The sequence below is a fragment of the Protomyctophum bolini genome (genome assembly GCF_963924005.1).
Source record: "Protomyctophum bolini genome assembly, chromosome: 20".
Classification (NCBI taxonomy): Eukaryota; Metazoa; Chordata; class Actinopteri; order Myctophiformes; family Myctophidae; genus Protomyctophum; species Protomyctophum bolini.
Window position 1 is genome coordinate 20181599 of NC_137881.1, and position 24685 is coordinate 20206283.

General features: G+C 43.3%; 1 protein-coding gene across 1 annotated transcript in view; it reads left to right on the plus strand.

Annotated features, from left to right (window-relative positions):
- LOC308335247 (uncharacterized protein) overlaps window positions 1-24685 on the plus strand; it is a gene marked incomplete at its 5' end in the record, with an annotated part of 159697 nt that overhangs the window by 113211 nt on the left and 21801 nt on the right. The window contains one exon of the mRNA XM_080792265.1: window positions 22497-22542. Within this exon, the coding sequence (XP_080648391.1) occupies window positions 22497-22542 (46 nt within the window). The remainder of the gene's footprint in view (window positions 1-22496; window positions 22543-24685) is intronic.

Sequence of the window (24685 nt, forward strand, 5' to 3'; positions counted from 1 at the left end):
TTACAAGAACAACAAGACCTCAGCGACCTCTAAAGGGCCCTCATAGTAAGTGCTCACTGCGTTCGCAATGAGACCTAGCAGATCATGTCTGTCTGTCTGTCTTTGTGTCACGCTTTTGTGCCCATATATGGAGCTGAGTGATTTGTTTGTGATTGATGCAACACACTCCATATTTGGACGTAGCCAAGGGCCATGATGAACGCAGGAACGTGGACAAGGCCCTGCTTCGAATGCACAACAAGCTGGAACATGCCAACGACAAGTATAACTACGTTGCGTTCGCTTCCCGCGTTTGCGCGTCTTACTTGTTATATTATACTATATATTATACTAGAATTCATTTTATTGTCTGTGTATGCATTATAATTGTAGCTATACAGTACCTCCCACTGATTTGGCTAGCCAATTACAATGTCAAGCCACCCTTGTGATCATGTGTAAGTAATTTGGAGGGGATTTATCCCCCAAAAATAATGTTTTTGCAACAAACAGTTATTTTTTTTGCATTTGCGGCGCCCCCTATGGATGGAAATGGAATTGCTTGTGGCTCTGTGTTGATGCCATTACCCACAACATGTGATTAAAATTTGGGGTGGATTGGACGTTTGGTTCATGATTTGGGCCATTTTTTGTAAAATAGGCCCCTCCCACTAACTTCGGCAGCCAGTCATATAGATATCTCTATATATGGGCATGAAAGGGAAAGGATACTAAACCATAAACCTGCAAATCCCCATATATGTACAGGACAATCCTGATACTGGAATAGACTCCATTGGCTCCATTTGACCATGCCTGACATGGATCCCCATATATGGGCATACAAGAGACACAGGTAGACATAGCCTAAAGACAACTCCATATAGTTCTGTCAGGCATGTGTCCAAATGTGTCTAGGCCACTGTATGATGTCAGTAATATCACGTCACATTGATGACATCCGGGTTGCCATGGTTACCATTGTTGACACAATACATGGAGTCCACGTTGTCATGGTTGCCATTGTTGACACAATACATGGAGTCCACGTTGTCATGGTTGCCATTGTTGACACAATACATGGACTCCATATTTGGACATGGCTGGATGACTCATCGTGACATCATGATGACAAGAGCAACGGGATAAAAGCTGTGTACACATTGAAAACATCACCTCAGTAGAGAAAGCAAGCAAAGCCAAGATGGAATGTTTGAAGTTCCTCCCCAGATTCTTCATGTTTGTCTCCAGTTTCATCCTCCTTGTGGCAGGCGCTGCCGGCCTTGTAGCAGGTGTCTGGGTGAAGGTATCTCCATCCTCCGTCCCCATCCTGGGAATCGCGGATGTGCAACTGGAGCAGTTCCTGAGCTACCTGCTGATGGCCGCGGGGCCGGCCCTGGTCCTCGTCGGCCTCCTGGGCTGCTGTGCCGCTGTCAAAGACAGCAGGTGTCTGCGCCTCCTGTTCTCCGTCACGGCGTTGATGGCCATCATGGCGCAGGCGGCCGGAGTGGCGTTCGTCCTGCTGTTCCCAGAGGAGCTGGCCAACCTCCTGGGACCCAGAGCGGTGGAACTGATTGAGGAGGACAAGTTTTTGACTCTGTCAGTGATCGGTGGTGTCACGGCTCTGGAGGTGTTGTCCGTGGCTTCCACCATGACACTCTGCTGCATCTCAAAGAGGAGGAACTCTCAACCTCTCAACCTCTAAAGGGCCCCATGTCTGAAAACAACAAGACCTCAGCAACCTCTACAGGGCCCCATGTCTGAAAACAAGACCTCAGCAACCTCTAAAGGGCCCCATGTCTGAAAACAAGACCTCAGCAACCTCTACAGGGCCCCATGTCTGAAAACAAGACCTCAGCAACCTCTACAGGGCCCCATGTCTGAAAACAAGACCTCAGCAACCTCTACAGGGCCCCATGTCTGAAAACAAGACCTCAGCAACCTCTAAAGGGCCCCATGTCTGAAAACAACAAGACCTCAGCGACCTCTACAGGGCCCCATGTCTGAAAACAACAAGACCTCAGCAACCTCTAAAGGGCCCCTTGTATGAAACATAGAGGATAGACAACAATGTTGACGAGAGAGAGAATAAATAACGATCTGGGTCACAGCACCCAATGATTCTGAAAATATCTTCTACCAGGGGATCCCCATTTAGACTAGATTAGAAATCTTAAAAATGTATAAATAATTGATTAATTCATAGTTACTATAATGTATTGTATTGTCTGTAATTGTATTTTAGCCTAATTGTATGTTGCATACATGTATGTTAGACCAAGGGACCACTGGATTATTCTTTGTAATGTCAAAAGCAATAAATATATAAAAATAATATTAAATGATTTGTTTTTTCAAGGTTTTTCAAAATGTTCTTCAAGCTCAAAGTTATGATGGACTATTTTCAAACATTCAAGTGGTGAAAGTGATTTTTGAGGGGCGCTAGCCCCTCCTAACCTGACTCCACCAGATTGCTGCAGTATTGAGTTCACAGGTTCTCTCCTCCTGCCTGCATCTGGGCTCTCTCAAGCAGAAACGATGAACCGGAAACAAAAAAAATGTTATATCATATCTCCATAATAATTTGGAGTTGTAGTCTTGTTAAGGTTGTTTACATTTGCGCTGTGGCACATCTTCAATATGTCATAAGTCTCGCGTTGATCCCGCTCCGACCAGAATTGGTTCGGAGTACATCGACTCTGCCCAAGAGAGACCACTCGCCAGACTCTCCCTTCTGGAAGAATGCAAATGTTGTCCAGTAGGGGGAGTGGTTACACCAGGCTAAGACCCTCCTGTATGGGAATTTTATGTTATATTAAATGATCCTAACCAGAAGCTTCAATCTTGACTGATATGCCCATATATGGGCTTAGGACTTCAAAGTCTACTTAGAATTCTAGCTTGGGGGGATCTCCAAAACATACAAAATCTCTATATATTGGGGTCTCCTGATGTCATTAAAACACCATAGTAATGACATCAATGACTCAACTCCATACAACTACATACAGAAATCTCCATATGGGTATACAAGGAAAACAGACAGGCAGATAGCCTACATGCTCCAACAGTAGTGGCAACATTCAACTTTGGAGAGTAACGGAATGTCAAAAAATACACTGCGGTGGCTGAGACCAGAGCCATAGAGGCTAGGTTGAGACGCAGCAGTGAAAGGTCCTGAGAGATACACATTCCGTTTCTCTCCAAAGTTGAATGTTGCCACTACTGTTGGAGCAGCCATAAACTATACACAGGTTCATCCCGATGTTCTGGGCATCTTTGTAAAGTTAGTGTTAGTAAAAAGCAGGTGAAAGAGTAACGTTTGAGCAGACTGACATCAGTCACTTTCCCATTCAATGTACTGTAGTAGAAGAGCCGACTGTTTACACCGCATACGTATGTGTCGTCTCCGCCTACAGGACATACGTTGCCTGCGACCATGAGACCCGTTTCTGAATCGGTCTATACGGCATAGCAGTGGTCGTGGTTTTCTGGCACCACTGAAAAATCTGCCATTCATTTTTCCCATGTAGAGATTTACAAAAACTATTTATACCCATTATTCTAAGTCTAGAATCAAGCCATCCAGGATCCTGGTGAGTCAGTCAACCTAAAAAAAGGTTCAAGAATAAAAAATAATAATTATAATAATTATAATATTATAATAATTATAATTGTATGATATAATTGTTTGTTTCACTGTTTGGGAGCCAGTCTGCTGTTCTAAATGCAACAGGGAGTTCGTTCCACTTTCTAGGAGCCAGAGGACATGCAGAAGAGTCTTAGCCGATCTACAAGCTCACAATGTGTCGTGCATTGTGACTTTGTGAGCTTGTAGATCTGCATTTTTTAAAACATTTAATACACATATATACATATTGAAATGAGACATTCTGCATAATGACTTTTTACTTAAGTAAATATTGAATTCCAGACTTTTACTCGTAACAGAGCATTTCTACATTGCAGTATTGATACTTTTACTTAAGTAAAGAATGTGAGTACTTTTCCCACCACTGGTTATTCATGAGGCGTCCAGTGGCTGCACCCATAACGTGTGGTGGAGTAAAAATACGGCTTGGGGGAAACAGGTGGTCTGTCTGTCAGGGGAGAGAGAGAGAGAGAGAGAGAGAGAGAGACCTTTTAAAAAAAAGTAAAACGCTTGCTGGCAGACAGAGAGGGAGACAGATGAGCAGAACGAAAATTCCTCTAAGAAACAAATGCTTTAATTGGGTCCATTCTGCCATATTTATTTTAATTTGTCACGGTTGCAAATGAGAGAAAATGTCAGGCGTGTCTGAACAGTCAACAATATTAATGTGTGTGTATTATTTTGGGGGCCGGGCGGGGGGTAGGTTAGGAGGTGGTGGTAGGGTCTAAAAAGCGGAATAAAAAAAAAACATGTTTTTAATCTGACGGACATGCGTCACATTTAGTGTCCTTGTCAGTGCTCTAATTGACACACTTGGATGACTCGCGCCTCAGTTGATTTCCCGTCTAATTCACTGAGTGGGCTGATGGATTTGGTGTCACGGTTTTATGTGTGTTGAAGTAAGTGTGGTCCTGATTCACTAATATAACAAGGAAGGTCATTAATTCACATGTACGTGATTTCCCAGTAAATGTAGCCCTGTCCCGAACATTAGATCCCTCATACCTCCTCCCAATGGTACCACTTGCTCCCACGCACAGTCACACATGCACACACGCACACACACACACACACACACACACACACACACACACACACACGCACGCACGCACACACACACACACACACACAGCGTCTCAGACTCTCTTCCAATATCTCCCTGTGAGCAGCTATGGTGGTAGGATATAGCCTAGGGGCATCTATTTCCCTGAGCAAGCAGCCAGCTATTGCACACTGGCCTAATAAACTTTAAAGTATATACAGTAACTCCCCTGTTTCTCTCTCCTATCCCGCCGCCACCCCGCCTAGCCACCCCCCTCCCTCCCCCTGAAACGTCTGAATACCGTTGCTGCCGGGCATAAACCTCTTATCTCCATATTCTAACGGTGTGTGTGTGTGTGTGTGTGTGTGTGTGTGTGTGTGTGTGTGTGTGTGTGTGTGTGTGTGTGTGTGTGTGTGTGTGACGTGTGTGTGTGTGTGTGTGTGTGTGTGTCGTAAATTAACACCCTACTTGATCATACTACAGCGTCACAGAAAAGTGGCAGATCTGCAAGCTTGAAATGCATTTTGAGCTTGTAGATCTGCTCTATTAAAATAATAATAGGCCTAATAATAATAATTGCATCCTGAAAACTAGACAGTGTGGTTTCCACCCGACAGAGATGATAAATATGCGGCATGTGTTGCAAGAGTTGCCTGCAATATTCTCTCTGGCTCGCCGTCGCAACCAGCTTCTTTCTTTCTTTCTTTCTTTCTTTCTTTCTTCTCCAGCCACAGCGTTTAGAAAAAGATCCCCATAAGTGCATCCATTGGCCTACAACGGTATATAATGAGTGAGCCAATGTTAAGATTGATGTTATAGATAATGTTATGATGAGCAGACCCAGCTATTACCGTAGGCACTTTCTGTCTGCTGTTAATTTCCGAAAGAGCATGTTTCATTACCTCGGTGGGTGTAGATTCTTTGCAACAGTTGTGAAGGACATATGGTAGCCAAAATATAATGGAAAATGAGGCTGCTGTTGGGAGCCATCGCGTCACCACACATGCAGATGCTTCATTAGAGAGGGGAATTCAGTACGGGCGCTACACAAAACCAAGCCTGCTGCCGTTACTTAATTATGAAGATGGCGATGATCATGAATTGATCTTATTGACACATGGTAAATGTAATACATTCTAAAGACTTACCCTGCTGACTTTTCAAATGATTTCATGGTCACAGTCAATGTCGTACTCAGTCATTGTCATTCAGTCGTTACTCAATCGTCAGGTACGAGCTGGTAGTTTGACTGTTGCCACACGCCCATATATGGGGATCCGCGACAAAAACCCAGACAACTCAGCCAATAATGGTTACCAGAACCTACAGTATATCAGCACAATATAGTACTCTGCATGAGTCTGGTCCTACTTGGAAGAGGCCGGCCTCTGAAGGTGGTCTGTACAGGGGACAGGTGGTGGTGATTATCTGTTCTGGAGGTGGTCTGTACAGGGGACAGGTGGTGGTGATTATCTGTTCTGGAGGTGGTCTGTACAGGGGACAGGTGGTGGTGATTATCTGTTCTGGAGGTGGTCTGTACAGGGACAGGTGGTGGTGATTATCTGTTCTGCAGTCTGTTCAGACTCGCCACACTCGCATTTGTGGTGTGATGTTGTCAATGCAACAGCCAGAGCAACGCCGGATAGGCTAATAATGCAGAGCTGCATGGGGTTCAAACCTGACCCAAAGGCCTTTTGCTGCATGCCATCCACCCTCTCTCTACCACCTTTCATATCACTATCAGAAATAAAGCAGACACATACACAACCAAAAACAAAAGCCACTAACCCGACAATGAGCCATGTTTATGTACGATATATTCCAACAGTGCATGTGAAGACAATGTTTTGACGTTGGCATTGTCCTTTACATTAATTTACCTGCACCGTATGCAATGAGTGATTTGAGAGAGCTTTTCCAGGACCACAGACATTCCTCCAGGGCCTGTATATCCTTTGACTACATGCTCTTATCGAGTTATTGGTTCATATAAAATGCCTTGTTCCTGACATGAGCCATCAATAGCATATTAGGCACACATTGTACAGCCCTATAGTTGGTGTTGCATTTTTAATGGAGACCACAACTGATCTGAGCCCTGCATGTGTGGCCCAGCAGGGACGTGCACACATAGATATCAAGGGGGCTTCATCCCCCTGCCCTTTTACCCGTCTGTACAACAAACAACTGCCCTCTCCAGACCATGAATGCAGCATTTACTATGGAGAAAGAAATGCAAATGCAACTCCTTTCCATGTCATACCGGAAGGCAGCATTCAAGAGAAAAAATTGTTTTGTTTTCCGAAGTCTCCTGAACTTGAACGCAGCATTTTGCATTTTGAAAAAGAGTGCAGTGATGCGCCCCGAAAATAGATGATCTACAAGCTCTCAAGGTGTCACAGTGAGATCTGCTATTTTGGGCCAAAAGTGCCCACTTATGGGATTTCAGCCCCTGCCTCTCTAACACTCTTTGCACGTGCCTGCATCCCAGTGCCTGCATCCCAGTGCCTGCAGCCCAGTGCCTGCATCCCAGTGCCTGCATCCCAGTGCCTGCAGCCCAGTGCCTGCATCCCAGTGCCTGCAGCCCAGTGCCTGCATCCCAGTGCATGCATCCCAGTGCATGCCAACTCTCAATGGTGGATAAAGCACTCAACCTGCACTAGTCAAAGTATAGACCTGGGCAAATATTGTACTCGGCTACAAGTGAAGGTTGCTCTGGCACATTTTTGAGTGTTGCTAGCCACTCCTATAGACGGCAATGTGTGTCCGTATTATGTATGTCCCTGTGTCCACTGTCCGTCCGTCCGAGTACGGAAATAGCGTTTGTTGACCACCAAGCGTCACTGTTGCGCAGACGCACACACTCACGCACACACGTACGCACGGACGCATGCACGTATTTGTGTATTCAGTAACAGGAGTCTTTCTGTATCGTCAGCTTATAGAGCATCGCAGTCCCACCCCAGACAATTTCCAATATTCTTTTTCCCATAGACGTTTCAGAAAGTATTTATTTAAGACGTAACTTCATGCATCGGACAAAGCCAACTCGGATCATGACAACTCATGACAACAAACACAATTTGTTGGGCCAAACAACACTTTTTTTTAAATGATTTGTTCAGCCCAAAACATTGTGTTTGTTGTCATGCGTTCCGAGCTGGCTTTGTCCGAGGTTTCAAGGTCTTTAAATAAATACTTTCTGAAACGTCTATAATGCATGGGACCGGGCCGCTCGTCGTCATGGATTTTCAGGTCAAGATAGCAATTTTATCCAATCAGGGGAGAGAACTCGTGAAATTGGAAGTGATGGAACAAAGCAATGAGCAGACAACATTGAAACTGGAACACTATAAAGTTTAAGCTGATAAATGGGCGCTCTCTGGTGAATTGTCTGTTTAAGAGTACTATCCAAAATAACGAATAAAGTGCTCGGTTTAACCCATTCTGGGCCGGAAGCCGGGCACCCCTTTTGGTGTTTTAAGCATTATGTTACACTTTAGCTATTGAAAAAGGTTTGCTTCTGAGAGGTTCCTGGAATAACACATTTTCAGTGGCCAATTACACATTTTCTGTGGCCAATTACATATAATTGTTGGGGTCCTTGACATGAAATATTGACCACCACTGACATACAATTACAAAGATGAGGTTTTTCAGAAAACTTTTAGGATTTAGAAGACATTGTTTTAATTTCGGTCAGGTTTGACCAATAATAACCATACCTTTTTAAGTAGGGTTGTCCGTGATCAGGACATCCCTGGTATCAATATTATATCCATATCATGACATTAGACTGAATATTGTCTCAATATTGTAATTATGGCATGCCATACAGTATGTGTTCTATAAAAATATAAATCGGATTGGGAAAAATCGGTTTTGGCAGATACTTAAAATCAAGAATCGGAGCAGGAACTTAAAATAACGTGATCGGGACATCCCTACCTTTAAGTAGAAAATAATTACCAAGTACATTTTATTTTTATATTGAAATGCATTACTGTATTACAATGTAGACCTTTAAAGATTTTCCAAAAATATCACTCATGGTGATCTGTTATTTTCACTACTAGGCCAGTGCGTGATTGTGGACAAAGCCTATCTGACCAAGTGCCGGGCATGCAGGCACTCCCTCTGGTGGCCGTGAGCGGAAGTACTGTACCCATACGAGTTTGAAGTCGGGCGGGCGGTTTTCGAGTACAGACTTACATACAGTAAGTAGGAATACAGTTGAAGTAGTTCGTTCATAATGTATACCTTTTTATCTCCCTGGAAATGTAGTGTAGTCAAAAGTACAATATATATATATATATATATATATATATATATATATATATATATATATATAAATGTAATGGGGGTGAAAGTATTAAAAAATACAAATACTGCAAGTAACTGCCAACTCCTGATCAGCAGCAGAGACTTCTTGCAACCACTTTGGCCAGACAGTTACTGCATGCAGTCAGTGGAACAACAAATCATTGTCCAATGGCTTTCATTTCTCACAGTTAATTTTAACCGGCTCGGGTCATTTGACAAGCGACAGCTCCATGTATATGTACAAAGCAGATCAGACAGGCCTTTTGGAGCCTATACCTCTCCTCCCGTCTGGACCCGAGTCATGGCTTCGCGAAGGCCATGAAATTGAAACAAGCGAGTGTTTTACAGCCATGCAAATATTACCACGCTGAACGCGCCTTACCGTATAATGCTACCCCACATCTCTGAAAAGTGGCAGACATAACAACCTTCCCTTCAATTCACACTCACGGCCACACACATGCAAATGCACACACCTACACCTACACCGCGTTCCTCAGATTAACGCGAGGAATTATGTGGTGAGCGGCCGGGCACATCAATCACATTGATTCTCTGGGCCACATAATCATCATCCACCCCACATAAAGTCTTTTGTATAATAAGGTTGTCAGTGGGATCTGGTGTGAGGTGTGTCTTCAGTCAGTTCATTTGGATGCTTCCTCTGAGCCCTGGCAGCTATCATAGCTCATAACCACTGTGTCAGTCAAAAAGAAACAGGGAGGGGTGGGGTTGTGGGTGTGCGGGTTGGGGCAGGAACACAGACACACGTTCTGCCCTTCGGAGGTGTGACAATAATGAAAGAACCCCGCCGCAGTCCCGTGAGATGATGCGCTAAATGTTTGCCAGGAATTGCTGACGTCGTGCAGTGATCCTTGGGCGTGAGGTGCTTGTAATGAAAGAAAAACTTCCTTTGACACTCTCGACTGTGTGAGTTGTCTCTGCACGGTGACTGTGAAACATTCGCTGAGACACGAGGCGCTCCCTGCAGCAAGCCACTGCTCGGCCCTGTAGATCCCTGGCTTGTCAGATGTTATTTCCAGATTAGTACGTGGCGATCTGTATTCTGATAGCGCCGTCTGAAATGTCACCTTGTGTCAATCTTCGTCGCCAAAACATTGCATCTTGCCGGCGACGAACAGCTCGACATACTGTAACTCCCGTTGTATTTACTACCGTGGACCAAAAATAATAATTAATAATAATAATAATAATCTCAAATGTGAATATTTTTCTTTTTTTTTTTAAGAAAGAAAAAATAATATTACATACAGCATGTGTCCCTGGAACATTTGCACCGGTGCACGCTGCACACATCCAAACTAAGTGGATTGTGAGTGTCAGTAATACTTACACAGTACTTTCCATCCTACATGGAATTATGCTTGTTGGCAAAGGTATTGTCGATGGAGATGACGTTCTTGTTCCATTTATACTTTCAGTATACGGCCTGGCAGAGACAGCTGAACTTCCGAGAGAAGCACACGTAACCCCTCATTTATACTTGGTTGTGTGTAGGTGTTGCACACCAGAAATAGCAGATCTACAAGCTCGCGGATCAGCTTATTTCCGGTGCACGACACCCACACACACAACTACTGCGTTACAGTATAACTCAGGCTTTATACTGTACAGCACTCCTCAGCAGTAATCACAGCCGGGAGACAGCTATAGGGAGCTCAAATATGCAGACATCACACAATTCATATTTCAGCATTAATAAAACGAGCAACATGGAGCAAACAAACAGACGGATAGTAAACAGGCTGATGGAAGGCCTGCCACGCTGTGCTCGTCTCTGACAGACGTAATGACTGCTCTTCCTTAACATCTGTCCAGGAAAGAGCAACCCAACCTGAACTGTCACTTATAATCAACTGTCCAGGCAGGGCTCTTGATCGGCCGTGACACTTAGAGGAGCAGAGATATTAATGTGTGCGTCATCCCACTATCATCTGCTTCACTGAGTGTGCAATTATCGATTATTTTCTCACTGATTAATCGCATAATCGAGAAACGAGTAACATAAAAAAAAAGAATAAACTGTTGCACTCCTCCAGAGCAGCACATTTTATCTGTCACAAGATGTGAGTGGATCTCGTTGTCAGTCCAGTCAGTGGCTATCGAACTGACCACCTGTCAGTATTGGCAAAATGACAATACTTTGGGTGCTTAACAGTATAATTGTAGGACAAGGACATATGCTGATACTAGCTTGTCATGGTTATCTTCTTGCATGGCATTGAATGCCCCTCTTTGCACCTCGAGATGTATGCGAATGCTATTGCTATATACTGCAGTACTTCTCAAAGTGGGGTCCTCGAGGCGGATCCCGGGGGTCCCAGGTGTTGACATGGCATCTGTTTAACCACTTTACCCTATATATTATTTGAAAATAAGCGATCTACAAGCTCGCAACGGCATCGTGATGCAACATGTTGCAGATCTTCTATTTTCAAAACATCTTGGAAACAATTTGCAGTTTCTGGAACATTTCAGCCACACAAATCTGCTGTAAACATTGTCAACACAACAACACAGTGCATGCCATGGCTTTGGACCTAAGGGAAACCGGTCCATTCAGAATGCTGGAGGCAATTGTAAATGAGCCTTAGAGTGCCAGCTTTTCCCCCTGAAGCTGGGAGCTGATTGCTGAGCTGCTCTTCCAGTGGTTTAAGACCTGCGTAAATCATTGTTAACAACTATCCTGTTTCATCCGTCCAATCCAAAGCCAGGCAGTACATAATGTGACACCAGAGAGAGAGAGAGAGAGGGGTGCGGTGGCTGTAAGACAGCACAGTATCCGGTTGTTGGAATGGCGTATTCATGTCACCGGCAAAAATAAATTGTATTATGACAATAATACGTGTCAAATTAGGATCATTGATTCATGTTGAACCCATTAAGACCGGAGGCTGATTCTACAAAATAATGCCTTCTAAATCCTAACAGTTTCTGAAGAAGCTTATGTATGGACTGCCGATTAAATTATATGTTAATTAGGCCTATTTTTTATTCTAATTAAGTAGTTCATTGTAATCATCTTTCATTAATTCACGGTGCTTTAAGTTAAAAGCATGATCGGTACTGAGACATTGAATTGATTCGTTTCCCACAAACACGAGACTGCATCTGTCCATTGTGGAATTTCTCCTGGGCTCTGGAAACATCAGTGAAAGGCACATTAACTCACAGGCGAATGCTGGGGGAGGCTATTCATAAACATACCTTTTTTTCTTTTTCTAAATCGTAAAATCCTCCTTTTCAACTCGGGACTGTTTGAAGGTGAACCCTCAGATTAATTTTTGATGTTGAGCTTTAATGGAATCAGTCTTTTATATCAATCTGAGCCAGCGGCTGAGTGGCGGGAGGTCCCCGAGATCAAAAGCAAGTTACGCATCTTTTTTTTTTTTTTGTCTGGATATGCTGGATATGAAATGGAAGATATAAGAGAGGCGTCTCATCAGAGTTCGACGCAATCTGTTCTTTGTTTGCTTGTTTACTTCTAATCAGGAGAAGCACCGGGCAGGGGAGGGACCAATGAAGCATGGTCACCACCACGTTCTTTCTTCTCAGCCTTTCTTCTTGCTTAGACGATGATCCCTTTCTTGTCTTCATGCGGGATTTTTTTTATTATTTTTTTATTCCACCTACAGTATACATTATGTACGACAAAACAAATAATCATTCCGGTCTTCGGTGCTCTTTCTTTGATAAAGCTAATGTCCTTCTCATCCCTCTGATTAAGAAACAAGAAGTTCCAGCTCTCGCAGTGCCGTTTCCTCCCCGTCGCTGCCTCCTACCGTCTCTCCCCCTCCGTTCCATAACCCAATTAGGCTGCTGCAGCACTGTGCAATGTTGCTGAAAAGCCGTGAGCAGTACGGTGGCTCTGAAAGCCCAAGGTGCGTTATTATCTCGTATTAGTGCACCACCTGCCTCGCCATTATGATTAGCTAATTGGCTCAGTGCGTGTCCTGAAATAATAAAAAAAAAAGGAAGGAGACATTTTACTCAAGGCCACTGAGGTCTGCACAAAGTACACTTAATGGCTGCAACTCCGAGTCAAGATAAGTGTGGATTTAATAGCCAGCCAGGCCACTCTCGACTTATCTTTGGTATTACTTAAGTGCTCCTCAGACATCAGGGCAGCAGAATTTGGTCAGAATTTTATTGAGAGGGATAGCCCCTTGAGATGCAGCATCTGATTTTAGAGGGGGTCCTATACACACGTAAAACATTACATACAATACAGTGCAGTTACAGTACACAGTACACAATACTGTATGTACAGATACAGTTAGCTTGCTCATCCTCTCCCACCCACTCCACCATCCCCCCCCAACTTTTTAGACAAATAAATTGTGATTACAGTACAGTGACTTGTATAACGGTCAGAAATAAACAGTAGTATAGGCAGTGTTTTGAGGTGTGAATACAAGGATGTCCTGAAGTGGCCAGGAGAGAAAGAACAGATCTGAGAGAAAGAGGGAGATTGTTCCAGTCCAATGAGGCTTTGTAGTGGAAGTGTCCAGAAAGTATTATTTTGGGAATAGTAAAGTAGGCATGATACTGTACGTCTAAGTGGGCATGGGGATGCATATACTGTAATACCAGTGACTGTTTCAAGTGTGGAGGGCAGTTAAGGTGCACTCATTTATAGAGGAATTGTTACCAGTGAAATTGTCTCCTTGCCTTAGGCTGCATAGCCAATCAAGTGAACTGAACTGTATAGGGAACAGTGGTGTGTTCTGTATGGTCACCTCGGTACAAATCTGCAGAGGGAGTTGTGTAATACAGTGAGAGGTCTGAGAATAGTTTATGTGGTGTTCTGATAGACAATATCAGCATTGTGTGTGTGTGTGTGTGTGTGTGTGTGTGTGTGTGTGTGTGTGTGTGTGTGTGTGTGTGTGTGTGTGTGTGTGTGTGTGTGTCCGTCCGAAGAGACGCTGATTGCTTGGGCATGTACATAAAGACATTTACAATGGTGTTGTTGTGGTTGTTAATAGCACTTCGATTTGAAGGTGAATGGACACGGAATGCATTGCATTGTTGTGAGACCCTTGCCCCCCTGCCCTTTGGGAGTCAGGTTCTGCGGGGCCCGATCGTGCGGTCACCCCCCTGGCCCGGTACCAAGTTGTTCCGCCAGTGACAACAGGGGTGGCCAACTTTGACGATGGAGAGGGTCACTATTGTTCCACACTCACTCCAGAGGGCCACATTGTATTTTACTGTCGTAGCAAACAATAGCCAATCTGCAAGCTCAAACCACGCCATGCATGTACAGTAGATATTTTTGCTATTATTTGAATTGAAATCCTGAATAATTCTTTGCTATTTTTCAATTGGAATCCTGAAAAGTAACATTTTTATTGCATTTTTAACTGCCTTTCAAATGCCTTTAATTAGGCTATAGTTATGTTACCTTTATAAACTAAATACAACTACATTGGACGTAAAAAAGATAATAACATTTTAATACTTCTCATTAAGCTACTAATTTAGACTGAAGTAATTAAAGCATGTTTACAAATCAATTATATCAGTATTCTGATATTAGCCCGGGGGACACATTAAGTGATCGTGGGGGCCGCATGTGGCCGCCAGTTGCGAGTTGCAAGGAGTACTTGGGAAATTATTATTTTTCTCACTTCAAATGAGAAGCAGTTGATCAAGGGGTATAGTGAGTACACACTGCCATATATCTTTTTTTATGGTAAGATTCATCAATTGAATTGAATTGATTTCTAAAACTTTGTTACAAGTTAGACTAAAGGGGTGCACGATTATGAAATTATGACCAATATCTGATCTCCGATTATTGTAGGGTCATATCTGCCGATACCGATTTTGACCTATTTCGATATCATACAAAGGACAAACAAACAATGTATCAGCCTGCTAACGGGGGATTTGATGCTCACACATAAGCAGAGGGCGAATAATGTCCCTCGGAGAAGTTTCGATCTCCGCTCCTACTGGTTTCGTGTCGAGGTGTCCTTCAGCAAGACAGTGAAGCCCTTACTGCTCTCGGTGAGCACGTTGCTACTTTGCACGGTTTCCTTTGTGTGAATTGTAAATCGTTGAAGGCCCCATTGAAATTCCGACCATTCCCTCAAAAGCAATGCACGTGTATTTGTATAGAATACTTCATATACACAAATGCAATTGTGCTTTACGTAAAGCATAAACGTAGACCAGAGATGAGTCAACGGCTTCCAGAGCAGGGAAATACAATGCTACAATCAGTGAGTGGTTGTCTGCAGAGATTATTCGCAGGAACTGCAGAACTAGTACATTGAAACAGTACAATGCATACCATAATGTCCTTGTTCTGATTTCAATCACGAGGCGTGACCACATTCCCTCGTGTTTAGAAAGGATTTCTTTGGTTTCCTGTAGTTGGAGATGAGCTGTTAATGGTCTGACTCAAGTAAGGCTGTCTATATAGTATACAGTAGTTCAAGTAATATTTCAAAAATATGTCTGCGGTGCAAACCTCTGCTTGCCCCTGCTGCCAATATCTCTTGTTCTACGTCTCTCCGCTAAACTCTCCTGCGCAGTATGGCCGATTATGTATGTTTGAACTTGATTGTGACCTTTACCTTTTTCATGTTGGACCCAAAAGTTAATCATCTCTTCGGGACAGCCTGATCCTTCCGACCAGTTTTCTGAAAATAAGTGTAGAGTAGATCGACCTTTATTGACTCCTTCACCTGAGGCGGCACGGCAGTTAAAGCGCAGAGAGACTTATTATTCCAACATTAGAAACAGAATTCAGAAGGAAGCACGCACAACCAAAAAATGCTGTGTGCCAAACCAAAATACGTAGGAAGGATTTCAGACCTGATGAAGACCTACTGGGTTCATAACGTGTGTTTTCTCCTAAATGTTTCCAACATTCCTGTGGACGGGACCGACAGAGCGAGAACATCAGAGAACTAACTGATGTATATCAATGTGTCAAATGTGGACAAGCAGGCTGTGATTGTACAGATCAGAAGTATTGCTGTGTACGCGATGGAGATTGATAGGGGGCTGTCAATGTCTAGAGATCCTGTGGACAGTAACAAAGTCATCAAGCTCAAGCTGGTAACCAGATACAGTACTACATGCACCATGCTTTTAGCGTTCCCCTGTGAAATGCCTGCAACATTGGCAGGGTCAATATGACACTCATCATGTGCATGTACAGTAGCCTACACTAGACACATCCGCAGGTTTAAAAGTAGCACTTGTAAAACAATTACAAAAAAACACTCGTTCAGAATGAAACACGACAGGTGAAGAGTGAAGTGCTATATATCTTTTCACACTGAAAATAATTTGCAAAACTTCCAGTGCAAAAAATACAGAACGGAATGAGGGGGCAAGAGGTTTGTGTTTTTTGGCTGTTTCAAAACATTTCATGAGTTACATCTTCCAGTTCTGAGATTTGATTGTTAAAGAATTTCTGCTTTTATGGTTTTGACTGGTTGTTTGCCGACAATTCTCTTCAACTAATTACTTTTATTTTATTCCATACCACAGACTAATTGAACCCAAACTTTTAATAATACTTTTTCCCCCTTATACTTAACAATGTCATTCTGTGCACTGCGGAGGCGGCATAATCGAGACTGACAATCGTCTTTCAAGCTAGTATTTTGTCACCACCCATCTTTAGCAGCGCTGCGAGGTGGCCTAGTGCCTGCTCCCGGTCCCAGGCTGTCTTGTGCCTGCTCCCGGTCCCAGGCTGTCTTGGCACAACCGGTTGGGCTGGTTGTCACCCTGGATGAATAGCGAGGGGAAGTTGGCTAATTGCGGAGGTTGCCCCGGGGAGTCCCCAGGCAGAGGAGATAACGTGAGCACGCCATGGGGGCCTTATCCATGAGTAATGACCTTGGCTGCCTTCACGCACGCACGCACGCACGCACACACGCACGGCATACAAAGAGACATGAACACGCAGACACACTAGGTCCCTGGACAGTGACATCATCTAAGTAAGGTAACCAAGTGGATATGTGATATTTGGGTGCGGGTTCAATGGTTAAGGGGGTGGGTTGCAGTTTTAAGGTGCGTGGGGAGAGTGGTTGTTAAATGGTCCATTAGCAGAATTTGGAGACAGGTCCCTGGGTTTTTACCAAGATGTGGGAGTACAGGGCTGGGTTACATGACTTCAAATCAATATCACGATTATTTTTGGAACTTTTGCAAAAGAAAAGTGAAAATAGCAGATCTGCGAGATTGTACTGTAGATCGACAGGGTTAAGTGGTTAATCAGACTAATCGATTTAGTAGATTGTAAAAATATAATTGATCTATTTGAATAAGAAATGTAAAGAATTGCCAAGAAAAAAACCTGCTTTTCCATTATTGCCCAGCCGTATAAGTGGGAGCTCATATATCAGCAGAGAGGGATTCCAAGAGCTTCCAAATCAGTGGGGTGTTTTTTTTAGTACCCTTAGTACTTCACATTTTGAGTCAAAATTTGAAGTCCAAAAAATGTCAATGTGAAGTACAAAAAAAACGAATAACACAATCACCTGTCACTGCTATATTGATTAAGGTTAGCCAATGTTATTTTGGTTAATTATAGGCACTTGTTTTGGTTAAGGTTAGCCACAGTTTGTTTATTACTTTTTCTATAAGGTCAGTCATTTTAGGTAAGGTAAGGCACTTGTTTTGGCTGTTGGTTTCATTCATCAAATATTGACATATTTCTGGCTCTCGATAAATGTCAAATTCTAACAAGTTTGCTGTGACATGTCGTCTGCACATATTGAAAATTATTATTCTTTACTTCAAATACCGACGTATTTCTGTCATGGACCAATGTCTAATTCTGACGGCTTTGGCGTAGACCAGATTGAGTGGAAAAAATAGCTCCGTTGCTATGCTGCTGGAGGCCCTCTCCAATATTAGTGGAGGCTCTTTTAACTTTTAGAAACACGAGCATCTTCAATGTTCTTCCTTACCACTTTTTCATTTGTCAGCTGAGTCACAGTGATGTGCCGTACATATGACACGCTGTACCTGTATTACCGTATGGAGCTCCTATAATGATATAGTCGGAGCATGTGACAAGGACTTGTTCTGTCATATACCTGCTATGTGGCAGCTAAGCAGCTCCGATGCCACCAACCTCCATCTCGTCATCATTTCCATCACTTGCCATCTGCTGTGTCCCAATACATCTATTCTATACATTATGAATTTACGTGATGACACTGGCGGGGTTGGGTATAATAAAAATATTCAAATAAATGGACTGGAATTAGATACTGCCGGGTGCATGGGCCTGATATTCGGGCTGTTTGTAATATTGGTCAGAATATTCCTGTATGCCTGAGCTGTGTAGATAGATAGGCTATGATTTAATTTGGATAAGGACTATGTTGCCATTCTGTGTGTCCTAACCTTAGCCTAGCTATATCGATTATGGTTGTTGTTATTATAATTTTGCTCAGGAAATTTGAACTGCGTTCCTTCACAGCAGGCCTATACAACAGTCTATAGGCCTATAACGTCAACCTATAATAATGTCTTCATAATTAATCAGTTGACTGGGAATAGAATAATATGTTGTGACCTAATAAAATGAAATGGCTGAATGTTGTGCCACCGACCTAAAATATAAGTATGGCACAGATTCAATCCCACAGGCACGTTTGTGCTTGTGTCATAGTAACCTTTTTTTATTTAACCAGTAAAAACACATTTGAGACCGAGTCTCTTTTTCAAGTGGGAACTGGCCAAGAGGCAGAAACAAAATTACACTTCAATGCTACATCGTACAGTACATGTCAAATTACACAACAGCCAAATAATACATCCATTACATACCTCAAGAAACATATAGCCTACAAAGTATACAACAAATCTCAGCAATGGTTCACTAACCGGGCGCAAGAAATTGTGCACAGAGCACATACACAATGTACATTTTAAAACAGGAAAGAATAAGTACACACCCGAACATGTACAAGTGTTGGACTGAAGATGATCCTTTTGAAACTTCTCAAAGGAACTTTCAAGGCTAATTATAGTCTGAACTGCAGGTCATTCCACGACCTTTAAGCACAGCAGTTTTAGTTTAGGGTTAAGTGGGACGCATACTCCAGTCTTTAGGTGATAAACCTAACCTAACCTGGTTAGTATAAACACAGAGAGCGAGCACTAGTCATGCAACCACCGCACCGGTCCTAAAAGTGGAGTATGCGTCCGTCCTTAGGGTTAGAGTGGCTGTCTGAGAACTTGAGGGTTCTTATCCTATATGGGTCTGTCCCTGGCCTGGCTCAGTGTGTGAATGTTCTTATCCTATGGGTCTATATCCCTGACCTGGCTCAGTGTGTGAATGTTCTTATCATATGGGTCTATCCCTGGCCTGGCTCAGTGTGTGAATGTTCTTATCCTATATGGGTCTGTCCCTGGCCTGGCTCAGTGTGTGAATGTTCTTATCCTATATGGGTCTATCCCTGGCCTGGCTCAGTGTGTGAATGTTCTTATCCTATATTTGGGTCTGTCCCTGGCCTGGCTCAGTGTGTGAATGTTCTTATCCTATGGGTCTATATCCCTGGCCTGGCTCAGTGTGTGAATGTTCTTATCATATGGGTCTGGCCTGGCTCAGTGTGTGAATGTTCTTATCCTATATTTGGGTCTGTCCCTGGCCTGGGTCAGTGTGTGAATGTTCTTATCCTATATTTGGGTCTGTCCCTGGCCTGGGTCAGTGTGTGAATGTTCTTATCCTATATTTGGGTCTGTCCCTGGCCTGGCTCAGTGTGTGAATGTTCTTATCCTATGGGTCTATCCCTGGCCTGGCTCAGTGTGTGAATGTTCTTATCCTATGGGTCTGTCCCTGGCCTGGCTCAGTGTGTGAATGTGCACCGCACTGTAGCCCATAATGCACAATGGTGTCCCACCGTTGCACTGTGCATGTGTGAACTGTGAACGGGTATAGACCAAGTACCTTCTAAAGCATATTTGAGTGGTCAGGTGACAAAAAGTGCAATATTAATGCGGTCCATTTACCAGTCCATTTACTTCATACAGTGCATTACCAACTCTCCACATTAACCTGATTTACTGAGCCCTTTTAACCACTTAAAGCATATATATATATATATATATATACTGTACTTCATTGACCAAGGTCTCTATGGGTCAGTGGTTGGTCTCCTTTTTCACAACCATACCAAATCTCTTCCCTGAAAAAATCTGACCTAAACAAGCTTGCAAATCTGCTATTTTGGCTGAATGTTTGCCTATATGACAGACTAGAGATGCTAGTGTCCATTTGGTTAAAGGCTGAACTTCATTGTATAGCTTAAAGATGGAGTTCCGTGATTTTTTTCCATCCTAAAAAAACATGATCATCAGGTATTAGTAGGAAGATTTTTTTCAAAGGCCTACAGTATTTGTTAAATGTTGTTTTTATGTGGACATTCCCACCAGTTCATTAACTATTCTGTTCTGCTACGAATATATTCGTGGGTGGTGATCCACCTGAACTGAAGCTACACTAACAGCTGTTGTTGTATGATAAAGGGGGAGGGGTTAGGGGAGTGGGTGATATTGTGATGTCTCTATAACACTATAACAGGTCTTTTTTTTTTTTTCACTGTCAAGGTTTCAGCCTCTAGGAAGAAACCCTAAAATACAAATCAATGATACAAATCATTGCACATAACCACACCAAGGGGTCTAATGAAGTTCACCACCATCTTTAATCTTTTAACAGTCAGAGATGTTGTGTTTGTGTTTTGGTCATGCCGGTTTAATAGATAATTCAGTCTGACTGGAACCAAGAGTTTCAACCATGGATGTGCAATAATAAAAATAGCATAGCTGTGGAGAAAACTGGCTGGCCAGTGGTGTAACTTCCACATCCCTTAGCCTGGAGGGACGATGTCTCTGTGACTGCATGGCTAGTTTGGTGTTAGGCCAACCAATGCTATAAAACTATCACTCACTATGAGTCAGTGTTGCCACATTTGTAACCTGCGGTTGCAATCTGGCTAGTCAAGCAATTGGGGGGTGGATATTTTAAACAACCAAGCAATACTAAAAGGAAATATCAACGGTGAATGGTGAGTTTCAGGTTTATAAATAAAAATCCCTGATCAAAGCACGGAGCGTAATTCACTGATAACCACATCACATTCTCCTATATTGAAACAAAAAGGTATACCTTCAAAGTGTAACGACGCCCCGGATGAAGCATTAATAATTCAGCCTCTACTTTAACAGCGGAGATAGCTTAAGTGAGTATAGAGAATGAGAGGTGGAGGGGCTCGGCGTGCTCCTGCCTCTGGTATCATCACCAGGCCCTCCTTTACAGTTCCCATCCGCAGCCCGTTTCCGCTAACCCAGTTTCCTACGTGGTGCATTTCACCTTGGAGCGAGCAGGGAGGCACTATTCAAATGGGGATAAAGTAGGCTGACAGTCCCCCACACCCCACCCCACACACACACACACACACACACACACAGATACGGTATATGTATGTCCTCCTGCTTCAAAACCCAAACATCTCTCCTTGCTCCGGGAGGATAAATAAAGAAATAAATAGACGAGCAGCGGCGGCGGGCATGAAGAAGAAATACTGGCGCAGCGCTTCACCCTCTGGAGGATAACAAGAATAATGCCTTCATTTGCTGCAGGGCCTCCACTCTGCGCCAACTATAGACATGGCTTTTATGGCTGTAGTATTTCTGATTGGCATATAGGACAGCTGTTTGAATTATTTAATAGAACTCCCGCTCCATCGGTTGAGGGAGAAAAAGAAATATGTTTGTTTGTGTTTGCCTGAGTGTATATGTTATTGGGAGCCTTTTTCTTTATTGTCTTTGCTCTGGCATTCTCTCAGGCTTGACTCGACTCTCGCTTGTCACTTCTCTTTTGACGAAGAATGTTGTTTTACAATTTTCCCTTTTTCTTTTCTAAAGGCGGCGGCCCTGTTAATGGAATTTTAATGAATGTACAGTGATATTGATGAATAAATAGGAGGATGATAAGATGTCGCACTCAACTCATTGCCCCGGCCCCACCCCCACCGGAGCCCAGGGGTGGATCAGCCAATCCCCAGATCACGTACTGTGTAGAACACAGTCAGGATATTGAAGGGATCTGGGCCTTGGGCTTTCATAAACCTGATCCATTTCCTGTTGAGAGAGAGAGGGGGGGGGGGGAAGAGGGCGAGAGATGAGGTAGTCTCTGTGGTGAGGCAATCTCTCCCCAGAGCCCAACTGTGGGAATGTGCAGGTGTTATAAGATCTCTTGGGCTAGATTTATACTCTGTTGCACACGGGTGTACAAGCTCACAATGCATCCCGGTGCGATGCCATGTGAGCTTGTAGATCTGCTATTTCCAGTGCACGGCACAGAGCGGAACCAAGTATAAATCAGACTACTCTCCCTCTGCAATTTCTCATAACAATTATTCTTCTCTTCTCTTCTCTTCTCTTCTCTTCTCTTCTCTTCTCTTCTCTTCTCTTCTCTTCTCTTCTCTTCGGGTGCAGCAATCTCAGCCGGTGGCAAATCACATCCCCCTGCTGCAGTTCCCAGGTGAGTGGAATGCGTTGCAAGCAACATCGTATGTATTTATACAAATATATACGTACTTCATATGTACACCGTATTACATTCTGTGCATCTGGGAGGTAGCCTGGATGTGCAGGCACGTTGCTATCTGTCAAGCATTCGGAGAGGACATCAACAGCAGGACAGAACCTGCTTGACCTGCTGGGCCTCGTCTCCTATATTCCCCCTTCATCCCTTGTCCCCCTGTCCACCCCCCTCCCCGTCCCATCTTTATCAGGACTGATCACCTCGAGCCTGTCTGACCTTGGCAAGCAGATAAAGCAGCAGACAGATAAGGAAGAGGGGCTGGGGAAAAAAGAGAGAAGGGAGGGGTGGGGTTGGTGTCGAGTGGCTGGCCACAAGATGCATTTTTCCTAAACTCTGGGTGTTTGGGAAGCCCAATTTACATCGTCGGGGGGAAATCCTCTGGGAAGCTTTATGATAGATGAATGGGACTATTCTGCTCGTGCAGAGGGGGTTTGGGGGGGGTTGACCCGCTTTTTGTAAATTTGGCCCCAGGGAGAAGAAAAGAGGAAGCTGGGAGATTTAAGCCATACTTGTGCAGAGTATGCTATCACTAGCGAGCGTCTCGTGCGCCATAAGAGTGCTACATTTATCATAGTGTCATATTTGGGATTAGGAAGTAGGCTCAACAGATGCTGCCTGCCTCGTCAGTGGGTCAACCTCTGATGAAAATAGCTACTTTTAAATAATACATAATTGTATTCAGTACTACTGTGTATACCGTGCCATCGATGTCTGTTGGAAACCTTGTCTTTCCAAAACCATTACCTTCCACGATGCCACACATTGTGACCTTATGGATCGGCTATATTCGGTAGGCCTACTTGTACGTGACACTGTCATACAATAAAGTATAAAATAAGACATTAATTTATGAAAGATGTAATAAAGATATGAACTATTACAGAGATACAAGATTTCCGCCCGACAGCGACAATATTATGGCAGGTACAGTAGACTCTGCCGTGGTGAAATTATCCAAAATATAGGATATTTCTTGGTCTTGCGTCAATCCTAAATGGCATGCCGATATGTTAGTGGTTGTTTCCTCCACAGCAGAGCTGTTTCAGATATCCTCACAATGGCATCGATCTACGTGTCGGCCATTCTGGCAGAAAAATAGAACTGTGTTTTCCTGATTCTCAGTGCCGAGCTGTTGAAGACGTGCCACTCCGAGGTGTCACACTGTGGCAAGCTCAGTAGACTCAGGCAGGTGTTAATGATTTCCCATTGAGGAAGGCAATTTGCATGCGTCTACGGTATAGATACTGTATTAGCCCGTCAAAATAATGCTTTCCATATTATTGAATCCGAGGCGAGAGTCAGCAAAGTATTAAAAGTAAATATGACTCCGTCTGCCGCTGGCAGAGTTAGAGTAAATCTTTTAACAAGTCTCCTCCACCCTGAGCGCTGAACTCTCCTAGCACTAAGTGCTTTTATCAACAGTGCATACCTCATTGAGTGGGCTTATACCTGTTGGCCTGTTGATAGTTTCCACACCACAAAGCACTGAAGAGAGCTGAATGAACTTGACATTTATTTATATATTTTGTTAAGATTTATGTTGGCCATTTTATGCTTTCTTTCAGATATAGGTCAGTGCAGAGTGGCGGTTCACAAACCTTTTCTGAATTTTGAAAGCGTTCGCTGCCAGTGGTGGAAAAAGCACTCCCATAATCATGTAGCAATACTGATATCTAGTACTTAAAGTATGACACAAGCAGAAAGAACTCTTTATGTAGATTGTCCCATTCTGAATTCAAATAAAATGCATGAAAATCTACAAGGTTACAAGGTGCATTGTGATCTTCTGTGTAATGGAAGGTTTTGTCATATAAATCGACAAAGTAACTAAAGTTTCCAAATAATTGTATGATTTCGAAAACACAGGACATGATGTTAAGTCCAAAGTGCCTAGGGACTCTGCAAGGCAGGGGCGTCCTACTCCCTGAGCCAGGCTTGCACTTGACCGCATACCTAAGGATCGAAGACTTAAACACTGTGATGTCGAGACAGTATAGTAAAAGTACAATGTTTGCCTCTAAATGGTGCATTTATATATAAATGGTGCATTTATATAGCGCCTTTATCCAAGGCGCTTTAC